The 15716-nt window shown below is 39.0% G+C and overlaps 1 protein-coding gene across 1 annotated transcript in view; it reads right to left on the bottom strand.

Annotated features, from left to right (window-relative positions):
• Positions 1 to 9422, bottom strand: part of TPD52 (tumor protein D52) — a 341461-nt gene extending 332039 nt beyond the window's left edge. The window contains exon 1 of the mRNA XM_074201765.1: positions 9228 to 9422. Within this exon, the coding sequence (XP_074057866.1) occupies positions 9228 to 9246 (19 nt within the window). The 5' untranslated portion in view covers positions 9247 to 9422. The remainder of the gene's footprint in view (positions 1 to 9227) is intronic.
• Between the last annotated feature and the right edge of the window lie 6294 nt (positions 9423 to 15716).

The raw sequence follows: 15716 nt of genomic DNA, 5'->3' as shown, positions 1-15716 counted from the left end.
TTCTTTAATTTTTTTCCCTTAATGCTTCCCTAAATTCTCAATCCTAGAAAGAATCGAACAAATAATAGGAGAGTTATAACCATTAGAAGTAGATTATAAATGACCAAAAAGAAGTACCATCTTTTAAAAAATAGTCACTACTGCAATTAAAAAAATGTTATGCATGATCGATTCTTGTCTTAGACCACTGTTTTGGAAAGTTGAGGAAAACAATCAAATTACTCCCATGTAGAGTGTTAACAGGTAAGAAGATCTGTTTTCAAAAGAATTTTTCTCAAATTTTCCTAAAATCACATTTGATCAGCTCTCTACAATTGGAAAAACCCTAAGAGGCCCTCTATTTCCATTCTCTCATATTACTGCTGAGGAAAAGGAGGTCCAAAGGAATTGTGTGAACTGTTCAATGACAGGCAGAATTGAATCCAAGGCATTTGACTCCAATTCTAATATATTTCCACTATATTATTAGTTGACCATGTAGTAAAACTTTAAGTCCTCTGTGGAAATTTAAAAAACAAGTCATGTATCAGTTTGGAGATTAAAAGTAACTTTCTTTCCTTCCTCTAATCTTCCCCTCAAATTACTTCTGTAATCACTGCCAAGCATTTTTAAAGAGATTTACTAGGTAGAATAGTTGTCTATTCACCATCTAGGCAAATAAAATGGATAAAGTTTGTGATTTTTAAAATGAGCTTGTTACATTTTTTGAATGACAACTTAATAAAATCAAATCAACAATGCATTGCATTCAAAGTTAATATATATATATATATATAAAATTTTTATTTCAGCCTTATCATTATACCTTACCTGTGTGACTCCTTGGGTCTTAATTTCCTCATCTGTAAAATGAAGGCATTGAACCAAACACTCTCTCTAATCAATAATTATTTTTAATGAGCTTAGAATTAGCACAAAATAATGAAGAGTGAAATGAGCAAAAGCTAGAGAACATAGAATACAGTAATAGCAATATTTTTAACATTTTTATTTAATGTTTTGAGTTCCAATTTCTGTCCCTCTTTCCCTCCCTCTCCTCTCTCTGAGATGGTAAGCAATCAGATATGTTTTACATGTGCAATTATATAAAGCATTTCCACATTAGTCATTTTGCATAAGGCTCAAATAAAAGAAAAAAAATGAAAAAAAACATGCTTCAGCCTGTATTCAATCAATATCAATTCTTTCTCTGGAGGTGGACAGTATGTATGCCTAATCATTAGTCCTTTGGGATTGTCTTAGATCATTGTATTGCGGAGAATAGCCAAATCAGTCACAGTTTTCCATCCAGCAATATTACTATTACTATGTACAATGTTCTCCTGGTTCTCTACACTTCACTGTGCATCAGTTCGTGTAAGTCTTTCCAGGTTTTTCTGAAATCAACCTGCTTGTCATTTCTTATAGCACATTGCAATCATATTGTTTAACCAGTTTGACTGGATCAAAAAGTTCAGGAGGAGGTTTATTGCTAATGAACTTGGAAGCAAAAATTGGGGCCAGGATACAAAGAGCTTTAAGAAAAAAAAGGAGTTTATATTTTATTTTAGAGGCAAGAGGAAGTAATTGGAGGTAAATGAACAGGCGAATAACATGATCAGACTTGCCCTTAAGGGAAATTACTTTGACAGTAGTGTGTAGGATAGACTGAAATATAGAGAGATTTGAGGTATGAAGACTTTTTTAATTCTCCTAGGCAAGAAGTAACAAAAGCCAAAAATGAAATGGAAGCTGAATGAGAGTTGTAGTGTAGTTAGAAAGGGCATAGTCTGACAACTGATTAAAGAAGCGGGGCTGAGAGAGACTGAAGATTCAAGGATGACGCCCCAGTTACAAAACTAGGTAACTGGAAGAATAGGTATTCCTTTGACAAAAACAAGGAAGAAGAAGAAAGGGTTTAGGAGAAAAGATAATGAGTTCAATTTTGGACATGTTGAGCTTAGACATCTTTGAAATGGATTAAAGTTGGATAGATCTGTGAGTCATCTGCATAGAGATAAAATCATGTGAACTGATGAGGTCACCAAGAGAAAATGCTGAGCAGAAGTTCTTAACTTGGGATCTACAGACTTAAAAAATTAATAACCTACATTTTAATATAATTTATTTCCTTTGTGACTTTATATATTTTATTTTATTCATTTAAAGTATTCTAAAGTATCCATACGCATATCCATATGCTTCAGAATGTTAGAGGGGTCCATGACACAAAAAAGTTTGAGAACTCTGTATAAGAAGTGGGACTTAGTTTAGAATTCTGAGTAATATCAATACTTAGAGGCAAAATATAAATTAGTGGGAGGGAATGTCCAGCAAATGATATCATAGATATCCAAATGATCCTTGGCAAAAAAGGTTCCCCACCCCTTGATAAGGCAGCAAAGGAGAAGTCAGACAAGAAGAACCAGGAGATAGCAGCATCACAAAATTCAGAGAGAAGAAAAAGTAGGAGAATAGTGTAGCAATAAGTTAGATATTTTAAGAAGGATGAAAACTGGGAAAGGCCATGAGATTTGGCAACAAAAGATCATAACTGAAAATTCAGAGTAATTTATGTTGAATGATTCACTCTGATGTCAAATTTACAAAGTGCTGAGTGAATGACAAGAGAGGTCAGCTTCAAGAAATTTGTCTAAAAAGGAGGAAAAAGAGAAGATGATAATTTGAGAGAACAGTAGTATCTAGTTAAGATAGGGAACATGATGAGTCTGATGGAAGCATAGGCATATTTCAAGTTTGCAAGAAAGAAATCAGTTAAAAGGTAGAGGTTGAAAAAAAAGGGGAGAAATTGGATAACTGAGTAATCAATTTACTGGAGAAAACAAGAGGTGATGAGATAAAACATTCATTTAGGGTAAATGGCATTGGCAAGGAAGGGAATAGCTCTTTTCCCCATCAGAGACTGGGGGAAAGGAAAAATAGCATGAAACCTGTCAAGGGGTTTAACAATGAAGACAGAATTGCTGTTCAATGGACTCAATATTCTCAGTAAAGTAATGCAATTTTCTGAGTAAAGAGAGAAAAAAGAAAAGGAAAACTGGGGAAGGGGCAGCTTGAAAAGGAAAGAGTAGGTATAGAAATAGCTTCTGTGGGAGATAAAGGATTAGGCAGGCATAAATGAACTGTTTTGCTTCAATCAGAGATCAATTAAAGTTGAATAACATAATTTGCAAAGTTCTCTGTCGGTGTAGTGGTATGACCTGAATTTAATTTTGACCTCAGGCAACTGACACTTATTATATGTGTGACTTTGGACAAGTCACTTAACCCTGTTTGCCTTCCCTGATCTCCAGTCACTCTGATTCATACTGGCCATTGGACTAGATGACTGGAGAAAATAAAGCTGGTGACTCAACACAGCATCTCCTCATTCAACTCCAATTCACTTGCCTGTTGTGCCATCACCTCTTTGAGAATAAAGGATAAACATCAGGAATAAGAGAAGATGGTTGGAATAAGTATAGGAAGTGAGTGCCAAATGGGGATGATATAACAAAAAAAAATTTGAATTCCAATCTAAGAAGATACTAGCACCATATCAGAAACTTGTACTAATGCTCTGAGATTTATGAAAATAAATCATTTGTCTGAAAGTTTTAAGAGAGGATAACTTTTAGGGGAAGAGATTTAAATACATTTTTTAATAGTAAGATCTAAGTCCAATCAGATATTTTTAAAGTCTAAAACAGGGATCCTAACAAGAAGAGCTGAAGAGGATTTAGATGAAAACCTAGACAAATGCATGGAAAAAGGAGATGGAAATACTGAGGAACAATAGAAAACAGGCCATACTCTGTTCCAGATGTGATAGAGAATAATGCTTCAATGGTCCAGAGCTATCCAAAGACTTTGTGTTCACAGAGAATTATCTAATACCTAGGTTAGTTTCTTTCTTTAGGTCCTTGATTCCACTTTGAGTTAATTCAGGAAAAGTTCCTAAAACTTCTTTGTTAACTTGGGTCAGGTCAACGGCATGTATTAAATGCTTACTATGTGCCAAGAACTGTGCACTGAAAATACAGAAAAAAAAAAAGATGAAAAATTAGTCCCTGCCCTCAGGGAACTTACTGTCTAATGGAAGAGATTTCAGGTAAACAACTGAATACAAAGAAGAGAAATAAAAGTAGAAGGATGGTGATGATGTTAGCAGAGAGGAGGGCATTAGGAACAGGGGAGAATGGAGGGGGGGGGGGGTCTGACCTGAATTTTGGTGAAAGTCAAGAAAACCAAGAGGCAATAGCCAGGGATCAGAGGATTTCAAGTATGAAGGGCAGTCCCCAGAGTTGGGAGAAAGAAATGTCTGTTCAAGGAACTGCAAGTACAGTGTTGCTGAAATGTAAAGTGAATGAAGAGAGCTAAATGTGAAGAGACCAAAAAGGTAGGAAAATGCTAGATTATGAAGAGTTTTAAGTGGAAAAGGATTTTGGGGGAGGGGAGAATTTAAGTGAAAAAGGATAACTGATAAAAGTATAGGGAAACACTGAAGTTCACTGAGAGAGATGTGTCAGATCTACTCTTTCAGTCTCCATATTTGAAAGGATAGACTGGCATGGAGAGAAATTTTAGACAAAACCAATCATAAGGCAACTTCAACAGCTCAGGCATTAGGTGATGAGGAAGCAAGGATAGACAAACTAAAGAACCAGGAGATAGTATTGTTACAAAACTCTAGGAGAATGTGATCACTAGTGTCATAGAGTGGATGGATGAAAACTGAGAAAGATCACCTAAATCAGGTGGTACCACAGTTATGACTGAATAAGTGCAGAGGACATACATGAGAAGATTTGACAATGGACTACATTTGTGGGGTGAGGAATCACTGGATTAGATTTGGGTTACAAGTCTGGGTGCCTGGAAAGATGATGGTGCCCTTGACAATAGAGAAGCTGGGGAGAAAAGAGGGTTATGGAGAAAAAAATAATTGTCTCTATTTTGGGTATGCCGAATTTGAGATGCCTATCCTATGGGACATTTAGTTTCAGAACAAATACAATATCCTGGCTGAGGGCAGGAAAGGAGTGCTAAGGGACTTAAGGAAAGATTAGGTGTGGAAAAGATTGTGTGGAAAATGGGATAGCAAATTGATTAGCAAGAAGAACAGAGTATTTGGCTTGCAATAATGAGGGCCCAGGAGACATCAGAAAACAAATTTGCGGAGGATCCAATGGGTATAGTTTCATGGCTTCCTTCAGTTCCACTGAGTTTGAAGTCACTGGACCTCTCCTAACTACAATATTATTTTGACTTCAGTCTCTTTTATCACATGGGAAAACAAAAAAAAATTATAAGGATAAAAACATGGATTAAATACTTAATGATCTATCTACCACTGATCTTTTCAACATTCTCCTCTGGTTACAACCATTAGAACTGTTACAACAAAACACTAAATATTTGTCCTGTCATATGAAGGGAAGCAGGTATTTTTTTTTAACTATCCATTTCTCTACTTAGCACTTTCCAATTAAGAACTACCTTTTGTGCTGTATTCAGCACAAAACTACAAAATTCTGATAAACATCAAATAATGTAAAACTTTTAAGTCTCACTATTTACTAAGGACTTACTGTATGGGAGTTTGGAAGTGAGAAGGGGCAGGAGGAAATGGAGCAGAGACCCAGTTTTAAGGAGTGTCAGGACATTAGAACACTTGGGGAAAAATTCCTACAAAAGCAGGAGTGCACAACACTAAAGCTCAGGTCTAGAGATCTCATATTTTCCCTTTACTCTTTAAATCCAAGGTAAGGTGGTACTGATCCACTGTGACCTCCTTAATCATTTAACAAGATACCTTTGCAGGCAATATACAGTTTTCCTTCTCCTCCATTCTTTATCTCAGGCTATCCCAGCTGTGCTAGGTAACATTTAACTGATCTAATAAGGTCATTTTACCACTGATATGATAGAAAAACACTATAAGAGGTCCTCAAAGGCCCCTCCCTTTCCACTTTCTTAACCACACATTCATTATAAGAAAGGCCTACTAGATTGGGGCAGCTAGGTGACATAGTGGATAAAGTACCAGCCTTGGAGCCAGGAGTACCTGGGTTCAAATCCGGTCTCAGACACTTAATAATTACCTAGCTGTGTGGCCTTGGGCAAGCCACTTAACCCCATTTGCCCTGCAAAAACCTAAAAGAGAGAGAGAGAGAGAGACAGAGAGACAGAGAGACAGAGAGACAGAGACAGAGAGACAGAGACAGAGACAACGACAACTACTACTTGTTCTATTAGATTAGAGTTATCTCTTCCACATCCCAGTAATTAGAAGCACAGCACTCCTCTCAATCTGAAAAACTGAGTAAAAATTTTTGGCCCTCCCTCTGTACCAGACTGAATTATTAGGATATTAAAATATCCTATACATATATTTTATACATTTCTGAGTTTCAAAACTTTGTGTCATCTGCTGGCCTCTATGTGCTGTCTGCAGCTTCTGAAAACCTCTCAAAAAATTCCCATTTACTTTCTTATGCTGATCTTCCATGTTTGGAAACTGTGATGAGAAAGGAGTAACTGCAATGTGTAAAAATAAAATGAAATGTGTACAAATTACTGTGGGAAAAGCCACAATAAAATGTCTTTGGAATCAATTTAAAATTCCTCTCACACATTCTAGAATGTCGATTTTTATGTTATTTTCTATTACTCCAAAGAGTTCTTCCTCATAAAAGGATGCCAATCATTTGCTCGCATCCCTCTGAGCTGGAAAGAAGTTATTATTCCAGGGCTAAAATAGCCATTTATGAATTGTTAACCTACTTTGACTACATTAAAATACTGTCCAAAGTAAATGAAGCTAGATTGTATATGACACCAGAAAGACAAGGATTCAAATCTTACTTCAGATACTTATTAGCTGTGTGACTCTAAGCAAGTCACTTGGCCTATCTGCCTCAGTTTCACCAAGTGTAAAATAGGCATCAATATAGCATTGTTATTGTAAGGATCAAATTAAATCAGATTTTTAAGGTGTTTTTGCAGACTTAAAGCATATATAAGTGCTAGGTAGTAATTATTATTATTATTTATTATTATTATTATTATTATTAACATCAAGAAATTAAATGCCTACAATACCTCAGTTGCTGTACTAAGTGCAAGGGAAACAATAAAAAGATAGTCCCTGCCCCAAAATAGTCTCCTATTGGGGGAAACAACTTATTTATTGATGAGTAAATACAAGAAAAAATACACAATGTTAGGGATGAGGCAAAAATCTGGGAAGACCTCTAGAAGAAAGTGGTTCTAGAGTTAAGCTTGAAGTATGCTAGAGTTTCCAAGAAAAGCATTAAGGAGAAAAAGCATGCTAGGCAGTACAAAGGAATGGAGATGGGAGATTTAATGTTGTATAACAGAACATTAAATAAGTCAATGTAGCTGAATTGTGCATTCATTCAAGGGAGAAATATGTCAATTTGGAATAATAAGCTGGAGACAAAATGAGAATTGTATAAGTTTTTTTCTAAAAACATTGGGAAGCTTTTTGAGTAGAGGAAAGACATAATCAGACTTATCATTGAGAGACTGGATGCTAGAAGATGAATTAGAAATTTTTTTCCAAGGGGCAGCTAGGTGGTACAGGTTTGATAGATCATGGGCCCTGGAATCAGGAGTACCTGAGTTCAAATCTGGCCTCAGACACTTAATTACCTAGCTCTGTGGCCTGGGGAAGCCACTTAACCCCATTTGCCTTGCAAAAAAATTTAAAAAAATAAAATAAAATTATTCTCATAACCCACAGGAGAGATGATGAGAGCCTGCTCTAACATACTTGGGATCTGAGCAAACTGAAGGAGATGGATAAGAGAGTACTTGGAGATGTAGAATGTGGGGGGAAAAACCTGGCAACTGAATGGTTATGGAAGCCCAGAAAAAAATGGTGTAATATAAATAGGGAAGTGAGGAGGAGGAATGGCTTTAGAAGAAAAAATAATGAATTTCAGTATGTCAGTCCTTTGTCATTACAAAGTGCTAGAATTTAAGTACAGACATCCATTTGTTTCCATGTGATTTATTCCATTTATTCAAACGTCCTCAAACAACCTCTAGGTTAAAGCGAGTGCCCTTAAAAAGAATCACATCCAGCCAGAACACCATGAGCCCGCACAGAGAACGGTTCTGTTCGCGAGAGGCGCGGTGCCTGTCAAGACCTCTGCCCAGATTGTATGACGTGGGCAAAGGGAAAGCTTCTAGTCCACGCGGTGCCACAAGCAGATCTACAGTGAAGCATGAATCCACAGAAGAAGCAGATTTCAAGGGCCATGAAAGAAGCGCTATCCACACGAGATCTGGCTATGGGCGAACGCCTCATGTTTAAACAAGGATCTTACTGGGAAATGAAGCAGAGATGACTTATTGTAAGCCACAACCCTTTTCTACGAGTCGGCAAAGGAGAAAGGGTTTGGGGTGTGAGGACCGACCCCTCCCCTTTCCAGCACCTCTCAACGCTCCTCCAGTCCCCAGTCTTCAGCACCTGAAAGGTGGGAGGCGGCACTCGGGGCAGGCAGACTCCCCCGGAGGTGGGCAGCGCTTCCTAAGCCACTTACTAGAACCCGCGCCGCCAGCGCCAGCTCCAGTGCCAGCGTCAGCGCCAGCCGGGCTTCCCAGGGGCCCACGGAGCTGGCGCGGCCCCGGGTGGGTCAGGTGCAGAGGCAGGCCCCAAACTCTCCGGAGGCAGCACACACGGAGCACACACACGCACACACACACGGAGCACACACACGGAACACACACACACGCACACACACACGGAGCACACACACGGAACACACACACGCACGCACACACGGAGCACACACACGGAACACACACGCACACACACACGGAGCACACACACGGAACACACACGCACACACACAGCACACGCACACGGAGCACACACACGCACACACGGAGCACACACACACACACACACACACACACACACACACACGACACGCGCGCGCGCGCCTGCCTCGCTGCCCCTCTCGAGCCTTCCTGAATCCGCGCGGCCCCAGGAGAGCCCGCCCGCTCCCGCCCGCGCCCGCCCGCGCCCGCTCCCGCGCCCGCTCCCGCTCCCGGGCGGCTCACAACTTCCAGCGGCCGCACCCGCTCCCGCGCCCGCCCCGCCCCGCCCCGCCGAGGAGGGTGCCCGGAGGCCCGCGGCCGGCTCCCCTCCGGCCCCCGGGGCCGCGCCGGGGGGAAGGGCCGGGAGGGGCCGGCGGCCGCGGGCGCCCGCTCACCTGGCTCCGCGCCGTCCATGTTCGCCGGCAGCAGACGGGAAGGCCGGGCTGGAGCCGAGCCGGGGCCTCCGAGGGAGCGCGCTCCGCCGCCGCCGCCGCCCAGCCCGCTCCTCGGCCCGCACCTCCCGGGGCGGCACCCGACCACCTGACCCGGCGGACCTGGGCGCCGCGCTCCGCCCCGCCCGCACAGGCCGCCGCGGCGCCGCCCGGAGGGGAGGGGCCGGGCCGGGGCGGGCGGAGGCGGCGCGGGATGTTCCGGGAGGGGCGGCGGCGGGGGAGGGGGCGGCGGCGGCGGCGGAGGGGGCGGTGGCAGCGGGGGAGGGGGCGGCGGCCGCCCGCAGAGGCGGGACCCTCGGGGCGCTCGGGGAGCGCGGCCGCCGCATGCCCTCCCTGCCTGGTGAGCCCGACAGCCCTCCTTTATGTGTCCGGTCTCACCGGCACCTGCTCGCGGCCGGGCTGGGAGTGATAACAGCGGGCAGGGGCGGGGGGACCCAAAAGGCGCGCGAAGCGCTTCGCCTATAGTTTAGCTCTTTCGATCTTTTCTTTAGGTTTTTGCGACGCAAGAGGGGTTAAGCGGCTTGCCCAAGGCCACGCAGCTAGGTCATCATGAAGGGTCTGAGGCCGGATTTGAACCCAGGTCCTCCTGACTCCATTCTATCCCCCCGGCCGCCCCATCTTTTTTGATCTTAAGAACAGCCCAATTAGGAAATCTCATCATTATCTCCATTTTGCAGACAAGAAAATGGGCTTGGAAAGGTTGAATGCCTTTCCCGAGTTCACATAGCTAGTTAGTAACCCAGGAAAGATTTTAACTCAGGGTTTCCTTATTCCAGGTCCAACACCATCCACTTGGTCAAAACAGGAAGATAGTTTTGAAATGGCTTTGCTTGCTAATCATTATTTTTATTTATCATCCCCCTCATCACCAAAATGCTGGTGCATAGTGGAGATAGGAAGAGGAACAGGAAATGTGATTTTATCACATAGTAAGCACCTAAAAATGCTTATTGATTCATTGACTTTTACAAATGCACTTGGGGGGGGAGAGTAAGATTAGGGTAAAAATTGTAAAACTCAAAATAAATAAAATCTTTAAAAAAAAACTAAATGCACTGCTAGGATTAAATTCTGCCTGTGTGTGGTTAATATCAAAGGGTTACAAAGTTTAAAACATACTCTGTTATTTACTGCATGAAAAAATATTGTTTTTACAGCAATTATACACCATTATAGTAACTAGTTAACACAGTAACTCGTTAATACATGAAGAGAACTATCATAAATTCTAAGTATAAGCGTCTTTCATTTACAACACTTGGAAAAAAAAATCAGCCCAATTTATTGACAGCTAAATACAGATTTTTAGATGATGAATATGGAAGATATCCATTTGGGAATGGTTTAACTGAGAAGAGCCTATATTAAGAGTAATCATTTTGTGGCTGAAAGTAATCTAATGCATGTAATTAACTAAAGAATTAAACATGGAGATCTTTTGGAATTTTCTATTTAAAAAAATAAATACCCAGAAAGCAAAGAATTGGAAACAAAATAGACACACACCCTTTAAAGAATGGCTAAATGAACTAATACATGAAGAAAATGTAATATTAATTTTACTCTAAAAAAGGAACCAAAAGAATCTAGGGAGGCATTGGAAAACTTATATGAACCCATACAAAGTAAAGTTAAACAGAACCAGAAAAAACAATGTAGACAATGACTGGAACAATAACTGTAAAGAATAGCAACCAAAAAGCTAAATAGAATCCTGTGCAATTGTGATAACCAAGCTTGATTGCAAAGAAATATGAGAATACACCCATCTCCCTTCTTCACAGAAGAAAAGTACAATGGTGATGGAACATATCATGAACCTGTGGATCTCATTGATTTGTTGGTTTGCTTTGTTGAACTGTTTTTTTCTTTAATAATTGTTATATGGTATGACTTTTGAGGGAGCAAAAGGAGGGATATATTAGATATATGATATAAAAACAAGAGGCACAATTGAACAGTGTTAACTGCCCTCAAATTCGCTATTACTGTTCTCTTTACTATGTATCACTTTTGCATTCCAAAGTATTTTACAGTAATTAGTCCACTCCTGTGTCATTCTCAACTCCCAAAATCTTTAATGTATATATTTTATTTATTTGATTAAATATTTCCCAATTACATGTAAATAAAGCATTCATTTTTTGAAATTTTGATTTCCAAATTCTCTTTCCCCTATCCAGCCCTCCCCTACCCACTGAGAAAACAAGCAATATAGAAATTACACATGTAAAGTCAGGCAAAACATTTCCATTTAAACCATATTCCATTCATTAACCATTCAACTCCTTAAATTTAAATCACGACCTCTTTTTTTAGAAAAAGCTAAAAAAAATTAAAAAATCAAAACAGGGGCAGCTAGGTGGTGCAGTGCATAGAGCACCAGCCCTGGAGTCAGGAGGACCTGAATCCAAATCAGCCCTCAGACATCTAGTTGTGTGCCCTTGGGCAAGTCACTTAACCCCCCTTACATTAAATAATTTAAAAAAAAAAATAAAAGAAGAAAGCTACATTAGTGATTCATTCGATAAGTTTTCCCTAATGACTATAAATATTATGTACCTGTATTCTTCATCTTAGGTCCTTATCCTTCTTGATCATTCTACAACTTTTGACACTATCAAATACTATCTTCTCCTCTCTCTCTCTTCTGTTTTCATGACCCTTTTCCCTTCTGTTTTTCCTCCTACCTGTCTGTACACTCCTCAGTCTCCTTTGTTGGATGTTCATCCAGTTTGCCCTTGCTAATAGTGAGTAAACCCCAAGGTTCTGTCCTCTGCCCTTGATATTATCTCTCTTGATGATCTCATCAGTTTCCATGTATTCAAATATCATCTCTGTGCAGATAATGCTTAAATTTGTTTATCTAGTCCTAACCTCTCTCATGACTTCAAATCTCTTATCTCTTGTTGCCTCCTGGACTTCTCCAACTTAGGTTGTTTTAAATCAACATATCCAAAACAGAACTTATTAACTATTCAGTACATTCTTCTAAACTTCCCTCTTGCCGCATTGGAGACATCATCAGCCCCCCCCCCCCAAGTCATCTAAGTTTATAAACTAGGTGTCATCCTCATCTCCTGATGTGTACTCACCCCACATTTCCAATCTGTTGTCAATTTCTGTCAGTTCTATTCTTACAGTGTCAAGTTTACAACATTCTCATGCCTAGATGATTGCAGTAGCTTTTTGTTTGATCTCCTTGCTTCAAGTCTCTCCAATCCAGTCTACCCTCCACTTAGCTGCTAGAGTAATCTTCCTAAAACACAGGTCTGATTATATGATTCCTCTACTTAGTAAATTCCAGTGACTTCCTACTTACTCCAAGATCAAAAATTAAAATCCTACATTTGGTTTTTAAAACTGTTCTCAACTTCTACCCTTCCTAATTTTTCCAGTTTTCTTACACTTGACACTGATTCTATGATTTAAGACACTGTTCTTCTTGTTCTTCAGATCTATTTCATCTCTTGATCATGACTTTTAATTATTTATCTATACAACTGAAATTTTTTTTTTCTTTTCTCTGCCTCCTAGTTCCCTTGGTTTGGCTTCAAGACTCAGTTTCAATCTTACAAGAAGGCTTTCCTGGTCTAGGGTAAACCACTCCAAATCCCCCTTCCTAAATTCCAGTGCCTTTTTACTTCCAATTCCCCCCATCTATGTCTGTCTATCTATCTCTCCATCTATCCATCTGTCTTTCTATATTAGAATAGATAGGGGCAGCTAGGTGGCATAGTGGATAAAGCACCGGCCTTGGAGTCAGGAGTACCTGGGTTCAAATCTGGTCTTAATAATTACCTAGCTGTGTGGCCTTGGGCAAGCCACTTAACCCCATTTGCCTTGCAAAAACCTAAAAGAAAGCATAAAAAGGATAGATAGATAGATAGATAGATAGATAGATAGATAGATAGATAGATAGATAGATATCTTGTCTATACATAATTATTGATACACTTCTCATTCATTAGAATGAGGGCAGAAATTGTTTTTGCCTTTCTTTGTAACCCCAGAACTTAGCACAGTGCTTGTCAAATAGAAAGCATTTAATTAGTACTTGTTGAGTTGACTTTCTGATGATATCAAATCTATAACCTATTTAAAATTTCATGTCAAATAATTCTCAAACTTCTGTTTTCCAGAGAACTAGACTCAATAGTTTTTCCTCAATAAATACATCTTCAAAATACTTGACCATTCTTTATACTCTGAGTTTTCCTGACACTACACTTTCCTCATTTTCTTACTTGCCTGACCACCCTTTCTTATCTCTTCAATAGATCATCATTCATTTCTTACCCTCTGTGGCTATCTTGGGCTCCCTTTGATTGTCATTCTACACTCTATATACATCCAGTGATTTTATCAGCTCCTCTAGGATCTATTATGATCTCTATATAGATGATTTCCAGATCTATATATCTGTCTTGAGTATATCTCCTGAATTCCAGTAGCACATTACAAATTACCTTTTAACAACCAACTAGAAGCCTACCTTTTAGAGAGTACATCTATTAAATATCACCATACTATAAAATCTTTTTGGAAAGTTCCAACACAAATGGATAAGTTCATGAATTGCTTAGCCTTGACAATTATTATCTTAATTATTTTAGTGAAACAGAAAGAATATAATGTTCACACAAAGGGAAAAAAGCATCCTGTATCTAACATGTTAGCATGGAACTTTTCCAATTATTCTTTCCTTTCATTTACTATATCTTGGGGGTGACAAATAGAACATGTACAATATAACCATAAGTCATACTATGTTACATGTTCTAAAATAAATAGGGTTTTATATTTTAATACTCAGAAGGATCTTGAGAAAGTTGCTAATATTTAGACAACATGCCTGGATGCACTTACCTGACCATCATTTAAGAAACTATTTGCTAGGTAGACTTGACATGAATTTATTAATATTATAATTACATAGTGTTGACTGGAGTTTAATTCTTTGGAAGCTTTTTTCCCTTCTAACTTTCCTTCTATATTTAGACTCACAAGAAGGAATATCTTGATGATATGAAGCACACAATACACTGGAAGTATATTGAAAATATAATTTAATATATTGAAAAATTATAGCACTAAGACCTCATTTGTTTTTTTTAAGTCTTTATTTGCTAGAAATCTGCAGAAATTGGACAAAATGGGATGAGAAACCTCACAGATTGGTCAAAAATAACAGTCATTGCAATATAATATGACAATTTTGCAAAAACAAAGCAACAAACACCACTAAACAACTTAACACTGTAACTTATCTTCTGTACCTGAATTGTTAAAAGCAAATTATTTGAGCCCCAGGTCCTCTCATCTATAAAAAGAAGGGATAGGTACTCTCTCAGGTCCCTTCCAATTCTAAATCATCTTATCTACACAGGACAGGAATGACAGGAAACAAAATATGGTGCATATTTCAATGAATCTGTGGCCTAACCTGTGGCTTCCAGGGAGACTTTTCTGCCCAGAACTGAGGGCCACTTTGAATTCTTCTTTGTTTCTTGGGTTGCCTTGGCCAGAGAATCTATCACCAATGGTCAACCCAATGAGCCTCCCCATACTTACCCAAGCCAGTTCTATGTCACAATCTGTTGCTGGGGACCATATTAAATGCTTCTCTAGTTTGAGAGAACCTGCAAGACTTGTTTGTGTCCCCACAAGCACAGCTTTGTAGAATGTGACAGCAGCATTTCTGTACTATGATGAGACATAGGAGAAGCATTTTGTCAATAAATACTTATTATATCAACTGAATTGAAAATTTTTTAAAAAAAAGTAAACATGTACTCAGAGACAAATATTTTAGGTATTTAACTGTGATAATAGGTTAAACACATGATTTCCTGACAAGAAGATATATCTCATAGTTTTGATTTTATCTATGTTATTAAAAATTATTTCATTTTCCTGTCCTTTTGTCCATTTCTGTATTAATCACGTTACCTAACTTTGTCAAGAAGTGGAATTTTTCCTATAGTCTACAGCAGGGTTTCTTATCCTTTTTGGGGGATTCTGAACCACCCAACTCTTGTTAGTCTGGGAAGCCTATGGACCTTTTCTCAGAATAATACTTTTTTAAGGTCTAAAATAAAATACATAAAATTACAAAGGAAATCAATTATATTAGAATAATATCAGAATTAAAAAACAAAAATTGTTAAGAAACAGTCTAATTGATATACTCTTGGTGAAACTATGAACTGGTCTAGCCATTCTGGAAAGCAAATTGGAACTATACCCCAGAAGTATTCATATCCTTACTAAGGTGTAACTATCTTGTAACCCAGTAGTACCATTCAGTATTTAGGCTGTTTAGTTTTTTGTTTTTTACAGTGGCACAGAAATGGAAATTTAGAAGCATTCTTATCAATTAGGTAATAATTGAACAAGTTATTATATATTAATATGATAGAATAAAACTAA

This window comes from Macrotis lagotis, chromosome X, assembly GCF_037893015.1.
Source record: "Macrotis lagotis isolate mMagLag1 chromosome X, bilby.v1.9.chrom.fasta, whole genome shotgun sequence".
In the NCBI taxonomy this organism is placed as follows: Eukaryota; Metazoa; Chordata; class Mammalia; order Peramelemorphia; family Peramelidae; genus Macrotis; species Macrotis lagotis.
This window is presented reverse-complemented; position numbering and strand designations above follow the sequence as displayed.